The 21,449-nt window shown below is 41.5% G+C and overlaps 1 protein-coding gene and 1 non-coding gene across 5 annotated transcripts in view; both read left to right on the top strand.

Moving 5' to 3' along the window:
• The window catches only part of ESYT2 (extended synaptotagmin 2), an 82,110-nt gene extending 61,782 nt beyond the window's left edge, over positions 1-20,328 (top strand). For 3 of the 4 annotated variants that reach the window (XM_035029755.1, XM_035029757.1, XM_035029758.1), the window contains 9 exons: positions 6,049-6,123; positions 6,895-6,981; positions 10,587-10,736; positions 11,953-12,338; positions 13,464-13,562; positions 14,896-15,027; positions 16,635-16,740; positions 17,439-17,488; positions 17,585-20,328. In XM_035029755.1, coding sequence (XP_034885646.1) covers positions 6,049-6,123; positions 6,895-6,981; positions 10,587-10,736; positions 11,953-12,338; positions 13,464-13,562; positions 14,896-15,027; positions 16,635-16,740; positions 17,439-17,488; positions 17,585-17,630 — 1,131 coding nt within the window. In that variant the 3' untranslated portion in view covers positions 17,631-20,328. Of the gene's footprint in view, positions 1-2,788; positions 2,852-6,048; positions 6,124-6,894; positions 6,982-10,586; positions 10,737-11,952; positions 12,339-13,463; positions 13,563-14,895; positions 15,028-16,634; positions 16,741-17,438; positions 17,489-17,584 lie in introns of all 4 variants that reach the window. The other variant, XM_035029756.1, reaches the window with a different exon arrangement.
• Positions 4,165-4,237, top strand: TRNAK-CUU. Its single transcript has one exon. It is a non-coding gene; the product is annotated as a tRNA-Lys (tRNA).
• Positions 20,329-21,449: the final 1,121 nt, after the last annotated feature.

A 21,449-nucleotide genomic window follows, 5' to 3' on the forward strand; every position in this document is an offset into this window, starting at 1 on the left:
ATTTTCAGTTTATTCTTATCTAAAAAAGAAGGGGGGCAAAACTTGAAGAATAGGTATTTTGTCCCATTTTATAGCTGAGGGAAATCAAGACCCTGAAGGGTTTGGTGAGCTGTTGAGAGTCACGTAGGTAGGAGATGGTAACCACGGTCTCCTCACTCTTTGCTTGTTCCTCTTAAAGACATTTTAAAAGTCAGAATGAGGTCACTGCTGCCTATTGCAACCGTTCTCCGTCACTTTTTCATACAATGCCTTTCTGTTTCGGGTGTTTCTTAGCGGCAAGTTGTACCGTACGCCGTGTCTGTAGACAGCAGAATGCCTCTGCCGCGCAAACTCTGTTGGTCTGCGGTAGCTTCCCTAAGTTACCTTTTCTCATTCTGTAACTGCTTTTTTTAAAGGAAATATTTCTGACCTTGTGTCAGGATTTTTTAATTGCTTTATAATATTTAGCTAAGACATTGCTAGGTTATCAAAACTACCTTTCCTCCCGCATTATCAAAATCATATACTAGTACTGCTCAATGATTCAAATATAGGCATCACTAAAATGTTTTATAAAATAAATTTGAACGGATTTGATTACCTTTTTTCTTTTTTAACCCATTGGTTTTCAGTGTGAAGTTAAATCATTGCTTTCTGTTTTCCCCCAAAGGCCTGAGACCGTTGGTATTTCTAATAAAGGCCAGGCACAATGGACTCTTAGCTTCTACCTACTCCAACCCTATGTGTGCATTACCACCAGGGAGGCCATCTGTAAACGCTTAGCACTACGGGACTTTCTCCCGTACTGGAAACAGCCCCTTGACAATGTAGACTGTCAGCACTTTGCCCTCCTTCTTTTGATCAAATTTTGGGCTGAATTTGAAACTGGAACGCTCAGGGTGTTCTCTGGCTCCCAGTGGCTAAGCAGCTTTACAACCTGAGATTTACACAATAGCCTACATTTGCTGAGCACCTTCCACGGTCTCTAGCTGTATGCCTCATTTAGTCTCAGACCCTCATGATCACCTTTCAAATAAGGAAACTAAGACAACACATAGACTGTGAGGGACTGAGGTTGGAGACCCCAGATCACAGCTGGTCAGTAGCAGAGCTGGAATTTGAACTCCGCTGTCTACTCCATCCTAGTTTAAAGTGAATTCATTATCACTTCAAGTTTGTAAGTTCACAGAGCTGTCCATGGAGTTTATCTAAGATGAGTGTTCACACTGTCGCCTACTTTATACATAAAAATGCTAGCTATATAATGTGAAGACCATTGGGTTTGATGATGCTAGGTGCCATCTCACTTTTTAAAAGTACAGGTGGCATTACTTTAAAATCTTTAAAAACAAAGCGGGGGCACCCAGCTGACTTAGTTGGGAGCACATGCAAGTCTTAATCTCGGGGTTGTGAGTTAAAGTCCCACACTGGGTGTAGAGACTACTTAAAAACAAAAGTCTTTAAAAAATACAGGTAGCTGTTACTGCTTCCACTTATGGGAAACAGCCCAAGGGTGGGAGGTGCAGTAACATCCAGGGCTCACAGTGGGCTTGTATGAGTGCACCAGTGTGATCTGGCCTGTCTCTCCTTCAAGCCTGTGCAGCTTCCCACGATCTCACAGTGCTCCTCTAGCACCCTGACCTGCACCACGGCCTCTCTCGTGTTGCTTTCACTGATGCATGTCAGAATAATATGTGCACTTAGCCTAGATTACATCTATCCAAAGTGAGCTTCAGAAAAGGTTCTTATGACACCTGAAGATTGTCAGTCCTCACACCTCAGCGCAGTGGTCCCAGCCTCACCTGTCCAGGCTCCTGCTAGAGTCCAGTCTGGTGGGTGCCGTATTTTTGAAGCTCCGCAGGCCACCTCAGTGATCTGGCCTTTATGTCACATTAATTCCTTTTGGCCAAATGTTTTTATCTTCTCATCTGGAGCAGCCTGCCATGGCCACAGGAGGCAGGGAAGCTAGTTGTCCATCTTTCTTCGTTATGAAATCTGCTGTTTAATGAAAACATAATAAAAGCAGTTTGTCATATGAAGGTAATTACAACTAACATGATAAAATCTTTAATCTTAAATGTTAGTCCTGGAAGAAGCTTGTGAAACAACTCAGTCTTGCCCTCTTGAAGGCAAGAAAGTAATGAATTTTTTTAAAAGTCAATAAAAGTAGAACATAAAACCCATAATAATAGAACTTTAAAGCCAGGACAGACTTTTGAAATGATGTGATCAGCTTCTGCATTTGATGCTTGGAAGAGAATGGGAGTGAAGTAGAGAAGGCCCACCCCTGCTGTGGTCTTGCACAAAGAAGGTAAATTTCAGAAGGAAGTAAAATAGCATCTGCTAGGCTAGGGTATGAGCTGACTTGAGAGCAATTTGGGCATATAGAGCCCATTCGTTTGTAGTTTAGGTAAAGCCTGTATTGTATATATGGTTGATATTTTAGGGGTTTATTCAAGTAAAGGATAGTAAATAGAACCCTTTCTTAAAGTGTCACTCCTGGGTTTTTCATATCTCAAAGACAAGAGGGCTGGGAGTATAAAAAGAACAGTAATCCTAAAGGATCGTAGTAATCCTAGAGGAAATGTGTTTTGATATTTATAAAGGCTTATTCTAAGATAAAATCTTGGGCATAGAGAATTTTATGTGCTAAAAATGAGTTCTACTGGTTTTTTGTGTCATTCTTGTTGGTGATTTTCATTTAAAGATTTTTTCGTTCTCATAAATTTTCGTGTCATTAACCTTACATAAACTCCTCATTGCATGTTTTATTAACCCTTGGTATATTCATTTTCTTCTGACTTGAAAGAGTAACCCATTAGAATTTAACCCTGATGTCTTGAAGAAGTCTGCAGTTCAGAAAGCTTTAAAGGTAAACTAATAGCTTCCCTTTGAAAAGTTAATTGAAACATATTGAAAGAGATGATGCTTTTTAATTTTCGTGGGTCTATTGACAAATTGCCTCCCTACTAATGTAGTAATCAGTTGTCTGGTTAGAGGAATCCTTTTTGTTACCCAAGAATTAGTAGTTAGAAGAATTTGTCAAGTTTGAAGATAAATTTTATAAAGTACCAATGTGATAAATTAGACTTCTGTCCTATTGGCCTTAGGCAGCAGTATCTAAGATGGTTTTAAATCATCTGCATTTTAATTGGATTTGAATTTGTGAAAATGGTGAAATAGAAGGTTTATTTAAAAACTTAACCAGTTTCTAGATTATGATTTCCAGACATTTCTTCCTTGTGCACTGTGACTATCCATTTAGAAATCACCTCTTCCAATATGCTGAGTTAGGGCTGTTTCTTAGTCGGTGACCTCATGGCTTTTGGTGCTGCTGGGTTTGGGTGACAGATCTTTCGAGAAGCTTTAAATTTCATTAAATGAGGTATATTGAAAACTAAGCTCCACTCCCTAAAACAACATGAACATGTATTTTCTGGCTAAATTGTTAACTTTTCCATGACTTACAGTGTTTTTTTATTTTTTCTCTGATTTCTTTGAACATTTTAGGCTTAAATATTTGGGGAGGGGTGGATTAAATGTTAATTGTGTTAAGAAAATTCTATCCAAAGGGATCAGGAATGGTTCTTTATCAGCTTCATATAGGAAAATAAGTTCAATTTTAAAAGTGAGGAAGACAAACAGCGTCTGCTTTCTGACCTAATACTTATTAAGCCCTTACCTACCCTGAGATGAAGTGTGGCCTACCAGTGATTTACTCCTTTGCAGTACTAGTTAGCACGGCAGTTGAAATAACTGCTCCCAGAACACTGGAAGGAATTAGATCAGCAGTCTCTCCTCACCATTTCTTTGATATCTGAGGGTCATTAACCAGCAAGACATTATGGTTGGCATGAAGGCAGATTGGGTTTGGACTGCAGTCTGGCCTACTCATCCGTGTGTGCTACAGCAAGATGTTCAGCCCTCGGTTACTTACAGACTGGAAGTGATACGGTCTTTTTTGGGGTATCCGTAAATAAGATCATGCATGTAAAAGAGCTCAGTGTAGCTATTAGTTGTTATGACATCATTCCATTTAAACCTGGCTTTTTTGCTATTGTGTCCATTTTTTAGACATGAAAACCAAGGTGCAAATAGATGAAATATGTAGGTCTCAATAATCATTTGCAAACAGCTGAAATTTAATTCGAGACAGTCTAACTTAAAAACTCGTATTTCTGGGGTGCCTGGCTGGCTCAGTCAGTAGAGCATGTGACTCTTAATCACAGGGTTGTGAGTTCAAGCCCCACGTTGGGCATGGAGACTACTTAAAATAAAATGTTTAAAAAAATAAAAACTCATATTTTCATTTTATTTATATATCTGACTTGTGCTCATGCATTTTGAATATTGCATCATGGTAGAAGACTTAGTGATTTTACCTTATTTCATGAAATCTAAAACATCATTTAAAAATACACCATTATTTTATGTACCACAAGAAAGAAAAGTTCCTATTAAGGCTTGATAGTGTTTATGTTTATTGGAAGAATTTTTAGGCTTAGGATAAATACAGATTTTTATTATGTCACACACAACAAAAGGAAAATGGAAGCAAAATAAATCAGTTAAAGCAAGAACAACTATCTCACAATTGGGACCTGCATAAAAACAGGTACATAAAGTTACCAACTGTAAGTTTCATTCTGTTTTCAAGGGATGTTAGAAAGTTAAAAAAAAAAAAAAAAGTGTGTCTCAGAATTGATAAGGTACAGTAACTCTAGGAACGGATGGCTACTTTTTCAGAGATGAAGTAACTTACATTAGCCAAGAAGCAGTTTTTGTATCAATGCAGTTGCTGTATCAGAAGCCACTGTAGCCTAAGACAGTTTTACTTCCCTGGAATGTAATAGAATCCTGGCCCATAGTGCTGCCATTCAGCTCTGCCGTTCAGTTCCTCCAGCCAAAGTAGCATCATCGCAAAGGGAGGATGCCCCTCCTTGAAGGCCAGACTGTTACCTGGCCACACCCAACTGCAAGGGAAGTTCAGAAACAGAATTTTCATGTACAGAGGACTTGTGCTCAGGTGGAACTCCGGGCTTCCATTATTAAAGGAAGGATTTAGGGGAAAAGTTAGTATTCTCTGCCATAGTAGTCTATAGCCTTGGGTATTTTTTTTAACAATATTTATTTCATTTTGCAGAATTTATTCTCATCAAAAAGATGAACCAGAAAATAAATTACCACAGTATGTTTGGGCCAGTAATATTTTATTCTGATAATCATATGAATTTGATGCCTACTTCTGTCATTGCTGCAGTGTTGAGGATTGACTCTGAAATTGTTTAACTAAAAAATACTTTTGTGACCTAATAAATTCCCACTAACAGATATTTAACTGCATCTTCTTGTGGGGCTAAGTTATAAATAAACCTCATGTCCCATATATGTTGTGTTTTATGATGTTCTATCACCTGTCTGCTAAAGTATGCTTCTTACCATTTTTTTCTTATTCCTGAATTTTTCTCATATTTATATGTACTTAATTTAATGCAATTCTAGATTGATGTTTATTCTTCCAGTCAGAATTACTTAGGAGCTGGTAAGCAAGATTTGATATCTGATAGCTACATGTTTGCACAGAATGTACTAAGTTAAAAACATGAAGACATCTCTCATACTTTGTAGTATTTTTATTATTTCAACCAGCGGACTGTTCTGAATTGTACATTTCTCCGTTTGCCCTTCCTCATGCTTTTCTGTTTCCATTCGCTGCACTTATCTTCTTATGCGAGTAAGATAAATTTTGAGAGCTGGAATTAGCATTAAAGATTTTTGGAAGATTTCATTTTTCCAAAGTAACTTGCTTTAAAAATAAAAGACCTTAGCATTTAAAAGTCATATACAAACGGGAATTTTCTTAATTTATCTCATGGTAGATAACAATTTTGCTTTCGGATATGCTCAGCAATTATTTTCCGATTAAATTCTTCCCAGATATTCCCTGTAACTGAAGTATCAGAAATAAATAAAAATTATTATTAATATGAGCCAATAATCTCCTTTTTAGTAAGCCCCATTTCAAGATGTGTATGCTTACTTATTTTGTCTGGTTTTGTTTTTGGATAGTCAGGGAAGAAAATAAACAGCAATCCAAACCCTCTTGTCCAGATGTCAGTTGGACACAAGGCCCAGGAGAGCAAGGTAAGATTCTCACTAGTTTCCTGTGATGTCACTGTCGCCGGTTTTAGATGCGAACAGTCAGCTGGCTGATGTTATAGGTTTGAGATCATTGATTTCCATATCTTTCTCTTGTTTTCTCAAATCAGGCAACTCATAGATAGCCATACTTCTTTATTGGGTTAACAAATATATTGTTCATTTTTAAAAATAACACTAAAAAATATAATATGCTTTTTGCTTGATTTCATGGATAAATGACATGGGATAAATTTCTAAGTTTCCTTTGAAAGCTCTGTAAATATGTTGTTTGAAAGATAACCAACAGTCCTTGAAATTCAATAAACACAATTCTATTCAAGAATTGAGAGGCATTACTGTTGCTGTAACGTCTTCCGCTTTCTTAATATAAGAAAAGCATTTCAGGAATTATTTAAAGTTATAGGCCATTGCTCACTTTTAAATGTTCACAGTTTAGGGAGCTTCGTGACTTACCAGCATTATGTAGAGGAAGAGGTAGAACAGAGGGCAGACAGAGCAGATGAGGTCTTGTCATTGGGGTGGGCATACAGTTGGAATTTCCTAACAGTTAATTTCCCTGACCCACTTTGGACCATCTCCATCTTTGAACACTTTCACAATTAATATATAATAGCACATGCTCAGTAAATAAATGTCTTGGAATTTAATTAAAGTCATCCTAAGCTTCCAAACACAGTAAATGAATAAACAAAGTCTTGGTAGCTCTTTTCCACATAAAATATCACAGAGCTGATATTTGGTCATTTCTTTCAGATTCGATACAAAACCAATGAACCTGTGTGGGAGGAAAACTTCACCTTCTTCATTCACAATCCCAAGCGCCAGGACCTTGAAGTTGAGGTATTTTATTTGCATTTTTTAATAGAATTGTAGAAATATAACCAACATACAAGTCACTGCACAGATGTAAAGAGTATAATTTATGGGACTCATCATCATAATCGATAAATCTTTGTCAGACTTACCCCTAAGTATTTCATGCCTTTTGACATGTAATTTTTTTTCAATTTTCAACTTTTGATGCTTGTTTCTAGTATCTAGAAATGCAGCTGACTTTTGTATATTGATATTGTACTTGGTTATTCTCAGCTTTTTATGGATACTTTAGGATTGCCTTCTATATGGCAGTCACGTTTTCTGCTAATGATGTCACTTCTACTTCTGTGTTTCCAGTCTGGGTACCTTTCACTTCCTTTTCTTGCCTTGTTACCCTGCCGTGGCCCTCCCACCTCTGGAGTGAGTAGACATCTTCGCCTCCTTCCCAATCTTAAGGGGAGAGCCTCAGGATTTCACCATTAAGTCTGTTGTTTTCAGAAGTTTTCTTCTACTCCAGCTACTAACTAGTTTGCTCAGTGTTTTTTTCATGAATGTATGTTGAATTTTCTCAAAAGCTTTTCTAAAGCTATTGAGATGATCATACAGCTTTTTTTTTTTTTATGTTTGTAAATACGGTAAAATATATTGTTGATTTTCAAATGTTAAACCTTGCAAACCTTTATTTGGGGATAAACTCCACTTGGTCATGATGAGGTATCCTTTTTATGTATTCAATTTAACTTGCTGAAATTTTGTGATGAATTTTTGTATCTTAGTCATGAAGGATACTATCTATAAATTTGTTTTCCTATAATGCTAGTTTTTGTATCAGGGTAATGCTGTCCTCATAGAACAATTTGGTCAGTGTTCTCTCCTGGGTATTTTTCTAGAAGAGTTTGTGTAGAATTGGGTTTTTTCCTCACGTGCTTGGAGAATTCCACCAGTGAAGCCATCCTGGCCTGTAGTTTTATAAGAAGGCATTTAAATACAAAATAATTTCCAATAATATAGATCTGTCTAGGTTATCTATTTTTTCTTGATGATTTTTTTTATTTATGCCTTTCAAGGAATTCATCCATTTCATCTAAATTGTTGAATTTCTTGGCACAACATTATTCAGAATATCCCTTTAATGTCCCAGGAAGATGTCCCCTTTCTTGTTCCTGATATTGGTAATTTTCCTGTTCCCTCTATTTCCCCTGATCAGTGTGGCAAAAGGTTTATCAGTTTTATTTTCTTAAAGGACTGTCTTGCATTGTTTCTGATGAAAAGTCTGCTGTTGTTAAAGTTTAGAAAATTTTTGGCCAGTACTTCCTCAGATTTTTCCCTGCCTCAAGTGTCTCTTCTGTTGTCAATCCCATCCTGTGTGTTTTTCATCTCAGACATATTTTTCATCTTAGAAGTAAACATTTGGATCTTTTTCTCTTCCGTGTCTTTCCTGTACCTTCTCGTGTTTAGTGTGTGAGAGTCTTTGGTGCCTTGTTACTCATTCTGTCATCTGTATAATTGCTGGATCTACTTCTACAAATTACTTTCCCTCATTTTGGGTCATATATTCCTGCTGCTTTGGTTGCCTGGTCATTTTTCATTGTGAATTTTACATTATTGAGTGCTGGGTTTTTGTATTCCTTCAAATATTTTGGAGCTTTGTTCTCATTTGCAAGTAAGTAACTTGGACACTGAGCCTTTCAAGGTTTGATTTAAGTTTTGTTAGGCAGGCCTGACAGCCTTTAATCTTGGGATCCTGTGGCCTTGCTAATCTGAGCCCTAATGTTATGAGATTTCTCATCCCTGTTTGGAATGGATACTGTCTGCAGCCCTTTGTGCTCTGGGAATTGTCCCCTGCTCCTCCTGGGGCATCTTTCCTGGCCTCAGGTAGTTTGCTCCCTTGTGTGCTGATTGGCTGAAGATGAGGGGTCTTCAGAGGCCTCCAGCTCTCTCTGGAACCTCCTGCTCCCTGATTTCTTCACCCTTCTTCACTCAGGGCAACCACTCACATCTCTCTGGGGTCCTCATGCCAGAACCATGGCCTGGACACCATCTAGGCAGGAAATAGTTGTCAGGCTCATCTCACTTGGTTTCCATGCTCTCAGGGCACTCCTGTGTCCAGTGTCTCACGTTGTCCAGCCTAGAACCCATCATCCCAAACGTTTTGTCTGGTTCTTAAGCTAACATGGGTGATAAATTTAGGTCTGGCTACTACTCATCGTGGCCAGAAGTAGAAGTCCTCTGCGTGTTTGAACATATATAATATATATAAATTATATACTTGGGAGGAATCCGAGCTTCCTGAATGTACGCCTGTTACTCTCAGTGGTCATATATTCTGCCCTCCTGTCACATTAGCTTAGCTTCAAGGAAAGCGCCAAGTGGATCTCACAGCTTGTGTGCTCATTCCCGTTGCCGGCATACTAAACATACCAGTCTAAACAATCCTAATTCCCCCCCCCCCCCTTTTTTTGGTTATGTCCTATTTCCCAGCATTCAGTCTTTGAGAATTTTAAGGGCTTTCATTTTCTGTTTGGCTTGTACAACTCTGACTTCGTTCCCCAGCCTCTTGAGATCGTGAGGTCTGAGAGGGCATGTCCTGCAGTGGGGTTAGGGTTAGCTCCTTGACTGTCGGTCATGCCCAGCCTGGTCCATTATCCTGTGTTTGCTGTTTTATATTTCTACATTCTGTTTTATACGGAATATATATGTTTAGCTAATTGTTGTATTTTGTATTTCTCTAGCTAATTTTTTCTTCATAAATCGTACTGTTTTTCAAATAATTAAAAGATCTTCAATTTTATTATTTTTTTAAGATTTTATTTATTTAAGGGACTCCTGGGTGGCTCAGTTGGTTAAGTGTCTTGCCTTCAGCTCAGGTCATGATCTCAGGGTCCTGGGATGAAGCCCCACAGCTGGCTCCTTGCTCAGCAGAGAGCCTGCTTCTCCCTCTCCCTCAGCTGCTCCCCCCTGCTTGTGCTCTCTGTCAAATAAATAAATGAAATCTTTTTAAAAGATAAAAGGCACTTAGAAATGTTTTTCTCCATAAACGAGTATCACCAGTAGAAACTTGATAGACGCATCACCATGAATGTGTATTGTCACCATTTTCACAGAATTTAAGATGTGTCTTCCTAATCTTCAGATCTGTGTAGACTGCTGCCTCTCAACTCAGGGTTCTAATGGATTCCTAAAACACAGTGTTCCTTTTGTGCTCATTATAACTGTGTGGTGAGGAATTAACAGGCACATGGGGCTTGAACACACCGTAACCTCACTCATCACAGTTCTGAGGGTGTCCATTGTGTCAGTCATTTATGAGAACCCTACCCAGAGATGGCGGAAGTGCTTTTTTTTAAAGACTGGATTTTGGACATTTAAATGCTTTCTGTCTTTTTTTTTTGAAGATTTTATTTATTCATTTGAGACACGGGGGGGGGGGGCATGAGCGGGGGGAGAGACAGAGGGAGAGGGAGAAGCAGGCTCCCCGCTGAGCCAGGAGCCTGACGTGGGGCTCGATCCCAGGACCCTGGGATCATGACCTGAGCCGAAGGCAGACGCTTAATGACTGAGCCACCCAGGTGCCCCTGCTTTCTGTCTTTACCTTCAGAGCTAAGTGTGTTCTGTCATGTGTCCCTCAGGTCAAAGATGAACAGCATCAGTGTTCCCTGGGGCATCTGAAGATCCCTCTCAGTCAGCTGCTCACCAGCGATGACATGACCATGAACCAGCGATTCCAGCTCAGTAATTCAGGTCCCAACAGCACTCTGAAGATGAAGATCGCCCTCAGGGTACTGTGCTCAGCAGGGTCTGCTGCACGTGCAGGAGTGGACAGGGAGACAGGCAGCACTGCCAACGCTCGCGGGCCCTGCCCCAGCGTGTGGCGGAGGGCACGGGGCACTCACCTGGGGAGCGAGGAAACCACTGCTGACGGTTTCCAGGTGCCTAAGGGAGAGCTGATTGAGGCCTGGACCCAGACCTCTGCCCAAGCTGGTATTTCCAGATTGCTTGAGCAGGCCAAATTAAATTTTCAAAGGTCATTCAGGAGAGAAAATTTAATAAAATTCTACAAGGTGGTAGAAATTAGAAACAAAAATTTTTTTGTCTAAAATAGACAATGATTCTTGTGAGTGTCTAAGGAATGTTCAAAATAAAGTTGGCAAACATGAAAAATGCTAAAACTCACTGACTTTTAAAATGCAAATTAAAAAGAACCCACTTTTTAAAAAATTAAAGCAGACTTAGTGGAGGGTGCAGTGTACATGGTCTCTTTGCACTTGGTCCCAATTCTGGGGATCGGCACAGTTTCTCCAGAAAGGCCTGCAGTGTCTCCAGGCCATAAGCGATAGGGCCCCTTGAACCAAGAACCCTTTCTCTGCAAATCTGACTTTCAGGAGGAAGACACAATGCAGACCACGAACATGAAGATGTTTTCTGCAGCTTTATTTTATAAAAGCGGGAAAAGGTGACACTGATACAGGAACCCCAGGGTGCAGGGTTTGTGAGTGCAGGCTCTGCTCAGTGGAGTATTGCACACCCGGACACTACAGATGAAAGCCAGCAAAGCAAAGGGTCCGCGTGCTCACACAGGCCAGGGAGCGCGAGGCCTGCTCCCGCATGGAGGCTGCTCTGTGTGGTGGCCCCCCGGAGAGGGTGTCCTCGCCTCTCATCCGTGCTCAGGGGCACTCGGCTCAGGCTCACCCAGCAGTGACTGCACCCCACAACTGTGCAGGAATGCGTGCAAATGGAGGAGGCTGAAGAGAGCACACAGATGTGACGTTCACATCGTGGAAGTGATACTTTGATTCATTAGACTTTGCTTTTTCTAAACTGACTGTAATATGGCGTTATTTTAATAATAGAGTAGCTGGACATACACTAGACTGTTTATAATGTTTTGTGCCGACTTTTAAAGAAGCATTTGCAAATGAATAAATCTGAAGCCATTCGGGTAGCAGGCTGTTCTAGCGTCCCTGATCTTAACTTCATGTTTATTTCCACCCCTAGGTACTCCAACTCGAAAAGCAAGAAAGGTCTCCAGACCACCAACACTCAGCTCAAGTAAAGCGACCCTCTATTTCTAAGGAGGGGAGGAAAATATCGGTGAGATCTCAGATGTCTGCATCTCCAGGCTCCAGTGACAGCAACACAGCCCCGTGCACGCCAGTCATTGGGAGTGGCGATAAGCCTGGCGTGGAAGAGAGAGCCCAGCCTGTGGAGGCCAGCCCCCAGGGGCCACGAGACCTGGGCAGAAGCTCCTCCAGCCTTCAGGCCAGTGCCACCTGCTCGCCCAGCCATGTCTCCGTCAAGGAGCCCACCCCAAGCATAGCCTCAGACGTATCACTGCCCATCGCCACCCAGGAGCTTCGGCAGAGACTGCGGCAGCTAGAGAAGTAACTAGACGTCCCATCCCCTTTGTTCTTGTCAAACCAGAGCACACACCCTTCATGCTGTAGGGAGGGAACATCATCTTAAGTTAGCTAAAAGAACTTCACGTGGCTTTGGCCTTTTGCTCACTGAGTCTTTGACTTTGAAAATAAACCTGCCGTTTTCTAGGACCCAATATTTGGCTCATTTGAGGATCAGGAAGCAGTGGGGTAACAGGTTCCATGAATAGGAAAGGGTCTGAAGCCGTGGTGTGGCTGTCCTCAGACCAGGAAGGCAGGATCTAGATCTGATGTGTGCTCTCAGCACAGCGATTGTGTCTGGGCTCTAAGAACAGGTCCTGTGTGCTCAGCGTTACGACCACTGGCCGTTGTTGTCTAGTGTTCAGATTCAAGATGTGCCCCAGGGTTCTTGAGAGAAGGAGGAAAACAGCTTACAGTTACCACAAGCTTCAGATGTTAGCCTTTTCCTCCCAGCGGAAGGAGTAAACTTGCCCTTTGAAGCCATTCTTCCTGTCTGTTGTTCTCAGAGGTGTGTTGAGGAATCGGAAGTGGAGGCAGAGATGAAATGAGTGCTCCTGGGGGTAGAGGAAGCATGCAGGTCTGTGACCCACACTCAGCACGCTTTTTTCCTCCGTACCTTCTCACGTCCACTATTTTGGAAAAAAGAAGCCAGTCCCTTCCTGCAATTTTAAATACGAAAGTACTTTTTATCAGGAGCCAAATCTGGGGAGTAGCTGGGATGATCTTGGGGGACGTTGCGCTGGGGAAGCCGTTGGTGGCCTTGGGAGTCTGTGCTTCAACCCCGAGAGAGAGCGAGCGAGGGCTAGTGTTTTGTCAGAGAGGCTGCCAGTAAAAATCAGAGCAAGCAACGTGTGGGGCTTTGAGAAAGCATACGTAGGTTTGGGTAGTGACGGAATTGATGTTTGTAATTAGGAGACCTCCGAGTCTCATCAGTTCTGAATGACTAACTTATGTTGGAGCCTCATTTGAAATGTGGGTTCAGCTGGTTGATTAAGAGTCCGAAGTTCAAATTTTGTTCAAGTCCATGGGTAATTTGGTTCCTTCTTGTGCCAGTGACGCACAGGCCTTCAGTTCTGAGGAGAGCCGTAATTTTCTGCTTTGCTTCCCCAGTGGGACAACCCTGGGGCAGTCGCCCCTGGGGCAGATCCAGCTGACCATCCGGCACAGCTCACAGAGAAACAAGCTCGTGGTGGTGGTACACTCCTGCAGGTGAGCTGGGCACCCTGGGGCCCCAGGGTAGCCATTACATGGGGAACAAAATACTGAATTCTAGCCTCACCAAATAGACGAATTTATTTCATCTTTAAAGAACAAAGTCATGAGGTTGTACTGTAATCCTAGTATTCAGTGGTGTATTCTTGCTTTGTTCTCGACATTGTTTCATAAGTATCTTCTATTCATAACCATTTTGGTTGCTTTGTAATACACTCTTCAGCTGCCATCCTGGATGTTTAGATTGCCCACGTGTAACATAGTAACGAACATATCTTTCTTTTTTCTTGAAGTGTCTCTTTGGGATTAAATTTCCAGGAGTAAGTTTGTATCAATTCAAAGGATCCAGAAAAGTTTATGGGGTCATGATAGGTATTGCCAATAGTCTTTCAAGCTATTTCTGGAGCATACCAGTTGACATTGGCACCCAAGGGTACAGGTGTGCCTTTCCCACCCTACCCCCCCAATCGAGAACAGTTTATTGTGCAGTGTACTAATTTAGTAAGTGTAACATGAGATGACAGTGTTGCTTTAATTTGTATTAGATTAGTGATGATAGTATGCAGCCAACTAATTATTTCCCATTTAGGTAGAAGTTATATAAAATGCATGACATAAATATTTGGATCTTATAAAAGACTGTTAGAAACATAGGAAGTTAGAATTAGTGACATTTAGAAATACTATATAAATGTAGGGTTCAGTTTTGTACCTGTTTATTGAGCACCTTATGTATTCTTGCTGTGAGGTAATTACTGTCATAGAGGACTCTCACCAGATAATCCCCTAAGTAGATTTTCAGGTTGATCAATAAGTGCATAATTTGAAGTGGTTGCATGTAATTAAATGCTCGACTGTGTTTGGCTCAGACCAGTTGTCCTAGGAGAAGTGCAGCGTGGGCTGCACAAAGGAGGTGAAAGGTTCGGGAGAGTGAAGGACAGAGAGTGGAGTGAGCAGCCTGAGCCGGCACGGAGGAGGGTGTGTGGCCTCGCTGGGGCCTCCCGGAAGGCTGCTTCCCTTGGCTGTAAGGCCGACCATACTCCTCACTGGGAGAAGACAGACAGTAAAGTACTGTGGAAAGATAAACCAGCAGTTTCCATTTTCAAAGCAGAGCAAGGTATCAGAATGTCCCCCAAATACTGGGCTCAAGAAATGGAGGCAGAAGTCGCCTCCGCCAACAAGTGAGCACAGGGCAAAGACAGAAGCACACTTTGCTCCTTTGTGCTTCTCAGTGGTTTAGATAAATGGGAAATTAGAACAGTGAATTTGAACATGACGCTGTCATTTTCCTAGATTCTAATATCTAGTGTTCTCTGGTTTGTGTCATAAGAAATCTCATTGCCTTCTCTGAAGATGGCTCTGACCCCTATGTCCGCATGTATTTGTTACCAGACAAGAGGAGATCAGGAAGGAGAAAAACACACGTGTCAAAGAAAACACTGAACCCCGTGTTTGACCAGAGGTATGGTGTTTACTCCAGTGGGGCGGGGGGAAGGGGGGCAGACTATTGAATCCTCAAATAAGGAAGGCTCGATCAATACTCTTGAATGACTAACACATTCAAACCAGCACTGTTGGGAAGTATCAGTGAAAAACTCCAGATTAGCACCTACAGACTTGTCAGCATAAATAAATAAATACTTTGAACTTCATCTAGAAGCGCTAAACATAGTAATTCCAAATTGTGAACATTGTGGAAGAGAGACTCATGAATGAGGACCTTAAAGAACTTTATTTTATGGGGTTGTATCTATTGATTTTTCTGAGTTATAAGTAAAAACTGAGAATTTAAAATTTTTTCTTCAGATTTTTATTTAAATTCTAGTTAGTGAACATACAATGTAATATTGGTTTCAGGAGTAGAATTCAGTGGTTCATCACTTACGTACAACACCCAGTGCTCAATTTTACATTTTATTTTAAAGAACAGTAATAAACCTATAACATCTTAAAATATGCTTCTGAAAAACTAGTTTCCAAAACAATAAAAAATATATAAATAAATGGCATTATTGTTTAACATTTTTGCAGATCTCTCTAATGGTTTGTCTAAATAAAGGTCCTACTGCTTCTGCTGTCAGTCTGATGTGCTCATCTCTAGAGAGGGTCTCGGGGGCCTCCGGGGGCCTCAGGCCACATTTAAAGAAGCCTCAGTCTGTGCAAACTGGGTACCTTACATTACAGTCTCTGTAGCTAAAAATCCACCAGCATTTTGGGAAATAATATTAAGTCAGATGGTGTCAAAGTAACTGTCACTTGTGTTTACGTTTATCTTTAAAGGGACTGGTCGTTTTATCATAACTTCATGCCAACAACTCTGTCTAAACCAAGGTCATAAGCTGACGGGTGTGCACCACATCCTGGTGTGGGTGTGTTTTGACAGTGTTCTCACTTAGCCCCCAGCATTTAAGGATTCAGAGACCCCACCTGTAAGTCTGGGTTTCTAGCTGCTCCAGCTCCATGGAAAGGCTGGCCGCATTCCAGCCACGTCCCTGCAGGGCCTCAGGCTCTCTGTCCTCTGGTTTACCAGAGACCCTGCCTCACAATGGCCGGACACCGGCCAGGACACCACTTGGTGCCCTGGAGGCATTTTGGTTTGTGGCGTCTGACTTCAGCCATTAAAAAGTGCACTGCAGATCTGTTCACTTCCGTGAGGCTGTGTCACTTAGTTCGTTCACCGAGGCGTTTTATTTAGAGTTCTGTAGTCTTTAGGCCTGGATGAGTGAACTGGTCTGGACCCTCTGCTGTGTCCTACAAACGTACAGTCCCCCGTCCTTATAACTAAATACAACAGCCCTCCCCATGCGTGAGGGAGCCACACGCAAGAGGGCCTTTCCCATATTTAGGGTGCAAGAGTCACCACGTATGTTTGGAAAATAATGGGAAAAAAATGTTTTTGAGTCTTCATGAAATGCCAGATCCAAACACTGAACAGAACTCAACTGTGTAATAAAAAATCAACGTAACATTTGGAACTGTCTCATAAGCAGAAATGTCATTTTTTAGTTACAATAAAATACAATAAAATTATGGGGAAATTTAAGGAAGGTCCTCTTTTTTCCATGTCAGCTTTGATTTCAGTGTTTCATTACCAGAGGTACAGAGGAGAACGTTGGATGTAGCAGTGAAGAACAGTGGCGGCTTCCTGTCCAAAGATAAAGGGCTTCTTGGCAAAGTAAGTTTGAAAAATATCCTTGGTCAGTTCCTATATTTTATAAACATTAAACACTTACCCAAAGTGCATTTTTTTTTTTTAGACCATACTTAAATAAGTGGAAAGGGGTGAACTTCCTCTGTAATTATGCTTATTTATAAAATAGTGGACTATGAAAGACCATGTTGTCTAAAACCTGAGTACCTTTTGAAGATTATTTTTAAGTTTTCATTGTTTTTACATATTCATATTATTGGCATATTACTCATCTAACAAATTAGTGGCTTTATTTCTCTGAATTTATTCTAGTCTTTGTCTAAACTCACATGTAACTCTTGCATAAGATTATATATTCTTTAATATTAAATGTACAAGAGGCCGAGTTGGGGAAGAGGAGTTTTCAGTTATGGATCCAGTTACCGGTGATCCGTCCCATCTGTGCTGCCGTGAATGGCACTTGAGCCAATATCCCTGTAAATTACCTGCACCGATTCTTTTAAAAACTCAGTTTTGAGACTGCTGGATACAGGGTGGACTCTTGGATGTGATCCACTGTATCATTCATGGGGGGTCATCAGGGCCCAAAACACTGACAGAGCCTCAAGATAACAGAGAGGGGGTTCCGTCCTGAGGCAGGAAGAGGTTGGAAAGGCTGGGAGGACTGGGGGCGTGAGCAGGGGCTGCTCCACCCACTGTAACAAATGTTGTTCCACCAACAGGTGTTGGTTGGTCTGGCGTCTGAAGAACTAGCCAAGGGTTGGACCCAGTGGTGAGTGTCCCACCACAGACGAGTCCCGTGTGTTTACTTCACAACACTCTCCCCAGCTGACCTCACGTCTGTCCCCCTCTCCCTGTGCACCCCTAGGTACGACCTCACAGAAGATGGCACAAGACCACACGTGATGACGTAGTCCATGCCGGGTGCGAGGAGCCCGCCCCAGTGTCCCCACTCACACTGTGTGCTCAGAGCACACCATCCCGCACATGTACCAACACTGTTTTTATAATTTCAGTGTATTTAGTTATATAAATCTTCATAGTTTTATAAACCATGTTGACGTTTTAGGCATATTTGGCCAATATTATCATTAGATTTTGTATGTTTAATTTTCTGTAGTATTTCACCAGTTATAGTGTGTGGTAAGGTAGCAGTTAATTACCGTGTCACGTAAAGGTGTGTGTCAGTTACATCCAGTAGGAAGCAGATGTGTGTATATGCTTTACCGTTGCCTTGTTTTGTACACACTGAGGTACACTATGCCATGTAAATAGACTATTTTTTATAATCTCTACATGCTGGTTTGAATTCTGAAGAAAATGGATTAAGGAAATATATTTTTTTCTTCTAAAATGTATTAAATTCTTACGACAGATAATCATTTTGTCTTTGCAGGGTAAAGTTCTCAGTGACCAATTTTATGGTGTTTCTTTTTTTAAAAAAGGCTGAAAGTTTAAATATTAGTATTCTTCTGCCCATCATGAATGACGGAAGTATTCAAAATATTACCAGTTTCATAAATATAAAGATGTATTATTGAGAGTTAGTTGAAGTGCTTATAAGGAAAAGTGTGTAACTGAGTAATACAAAATACTAAGAGCATTGTCATGATTCATAAATCATGATGCACTAATTTGAACTTTCTTATGTAAAATGAAATGTCTTAAGTTTATTTTTAATTGCTTGATATAACTTACTCATGAAGTAGTACACAGATACACAGTTATACTTCCTAAAATATAATACAAATTTCCAGTGTTAGCACTTAGGCTATTGTGAAACCATCGGTCATGAGCTTTGTTAATTTTCAGTGTTTTCCCAGCCTGTGAAGACAGGCTCACACGGTCACCATAAGGTTTGTGGGGTAGATCTGGTAAGTAGGTAGGAGGTTGTTTTAAAAACCAACGGCTCGTTCATTCATCCGTCGGTGCGACATCATCCATCGGACCCTGTGCGCGAGGCCGGGGGTTCCAGCACGGCGGCTGTTGACTTTAAATAACCATTTCCTGAGTCTCTTCACTTTACGCCGTGACTGACCTCAGTACTGGGATATGGTGATACCGTTTTTATTTTGGAATACTTGTTTTCTTCTTGGATTATTGCAGCATGTTTTAGGTCCTCGAGGCCCAGGCCTCTGGGGGGATGAGGCTCTGCATCAGTGTCGGCTGCGCATGTGTCTGAGAAGCGTGTGACGCGGACAACTTCTCAGCCGTGAGAACATTCTGTATCACGTATGCAGATGCTGGGGGAATAGAGCTTTACGACTGACTCTGGAGATCGTACCATAAGTCGTCTCGTGGACTCACGGACTGCTCGTGTGACCAAAATACCAAAGTGCCTGTGGTGGACGCTGATTGTTATTCCTGCGCACGTCTGCCTTCCAGCAGATTTCATGTTTGTTTTCATTTACACTTGGAACCGTGGGTTTGTTTATAATGGAGTCTGTAGTTCACAACACATTTCATGTAACCATAAAGACAGTATAATCTCACTGTTTCCTAGTTAATGGAACTTCACTATAAACCATGTCCAATGTACAGGAGGAAGTTTATTAATATATTGATGCACACATAAACATATGCACACAAAAAATTTAACTGTGGTATTTAGTAGCATGATAAAGGCAGGTAACTACTTATTAAATCTAGTTGCCTGCCCATGGTATTAGATTTATTAAAGATTTGTTTTTTTAATTCAGTCTGTTGAAGGGCTTCTGGCATAATCTATAAAAAGAGAACCACTCACTGAAATGCATCATACCAGTAATTTTTTACCAACATCCTGAACATTTGGGTTTTGCAATCATGTGCTCACCAATAGGTACATACTTACTTTATGGAATGCTTTATTTAAGTAATGAGGCAAAATAAGTACAATGAAAGGTAGAAAGCCAGTTGGCAGCATGACACGTGCCTTGTGATACAGGGACTGGGGAGCCTGGAGACAGACCATCTGCAGGTTCTGAGGCCTCTGGCAGCGGGCTTCATTCTGCTTAAGAGGAAAGAAAGAAGGAAAGGGACAATTCTAAAGACATAAAACGTTTCCCGATGTGATCCTGTCTTTTGTGGCAAGAAGAGCATTCAACGAGAAGCTCTTTTACCCTGTGGGGAGGGTTGAGAATTACTGTCGAGGCCAGACCCCAGGATCCTGGTGATGGAGAACACTTGAGTTCTCAAAATGTTCATCACTGGTTCAGTAATAGGTTCATCCAGGAAAAGGGAACATTAACTTTTCTATATTAAGCCAAACCAATGGGAGGAAAATTAAATGAAATTGAATTCTGTTAGTTTATACATGTGGGTTGCCTATCCTGTGCCTTAAAGTATGGAAGTTTGGCGGCATTGTTTTCAAGTTTCAGATCATAGCTGTATTCACTTTATATTCTATACTAGGAGAATTCATTTTGCAGATACGCTTCATCAGGAGGTCAGCCCTTCTCCAAGAACCTAATTAAGCTCAGTGTAGACCAGCGTGTATAAACTCTGGCCGTCACCCACTGCAAATGGAAAACAGAGGGTTTTTTTAAATTACTATGATAGAATGTCCTTTTTGATCAACTAATTTTACATGACAATGCATGTATTTATTCAGTAAACTTTTATGTTCGCTAACTTGTGATTTGTTTTTCCTTTGTCTTTTGAAATGAAGTTTTTAGTGTGGGATCCAGTGATTTGAAAAGGAGATACAGTACATTATTTATCCGTGCTGTGTGTGAATTCTTTCATTTCCAAAAGAACATGAGATCATTGATCCTAGTCCTCTTGTGTCCATCTTTTTAGTCTTCATGCCCAAGGTGGGGCTCAAATCTACAACCCTGAGATCAAGAGTCAGATGCTCTACCAACTGGGCCAGCCAGGTGCCCCTCTCTTGTTCCCATCTTAATTTGACTCCCTTCTGCCTGCTTTAGACTTGGAGTCATGAAAACAGCTCTTATGAAAGACAATCACAAGTAAAAAAAAAAATAGTCTTTGAGGGTCTTTTGTACGTAGAGTTCTGAGAAGTGATGACCCAGAGAAAGGCTGGCTGGACCAGGTGGGAAAGCACTAGGCCGGGCCCTGCTGATGCCCACGGCCACTGCAAACCCGGCCCTTCTGGCTCCTTTACCATCTTCAACCAGACTGTGAATGTGGACAAACACGGGTGTTAGTTCCGGTCCCTGTGTTATTTACTCTGCGTTCTGCTTGATGCCAGTGACACACATGGTCTCCCAGTTTCTTTCTGCAGTACAGACTGCCACGGGGCTGAGACCCGTCAACCCAGTGCCTCCTTGTAAGGCCTCACGGTGTGTCTGTCCGCGTCAGCCAAGGGGTTGGGGATGGACACCTAGACGGTACCCCTGCCTCCCTGTGCCTCTCTCCGTGTGCAGGTACCAGGTCCCTTAGTCCCACCCCGGAATACATCCGCTTGGCTGTCCTCCCGAGTCCCAAGCCACTGCCCTTTCCCTCTGTCAGCTCCTGGCGCCAGCGCTTGGGCCTCCCCGCCCTGCATTCTCCATGCAACAACCAAAGGGATCTTTGAAAACACACCTCTAGGGGCGCCTGGGTGGCTCAGTCCTTAAAGCGTCTGCCTTCGACTCAGGTCGTGATCCCGGGGTCCTGGGATCGAGCCCCACATCGGGTTCCCTGCTCCGCGGGAAGCCTGCTTCTCTCTCTCCCACTCCCCCTGCTTGTGGTCCCTCTCTCTCTGTGTCTCTCTCTGTCAAATAAGTAAATAAAATCTTTAAAAAAAAAAA

The sequence above is a fragment of the Mirounga leonina genome, unplaced genomic scaffold (assembly GCF_011800145.1).
Source record: "Mirounga leonina isolate KUSES-001 unplaced genomic scaffold, KU_Mleo_1.0 Mir_288, whole genome shotgun sequence".
Lineage (NCBI taxonomy): Eukaryota > Metazoa > Chordata > Mammalia > Carnivora > Phocidae > Mirounga > Mirounga leonina.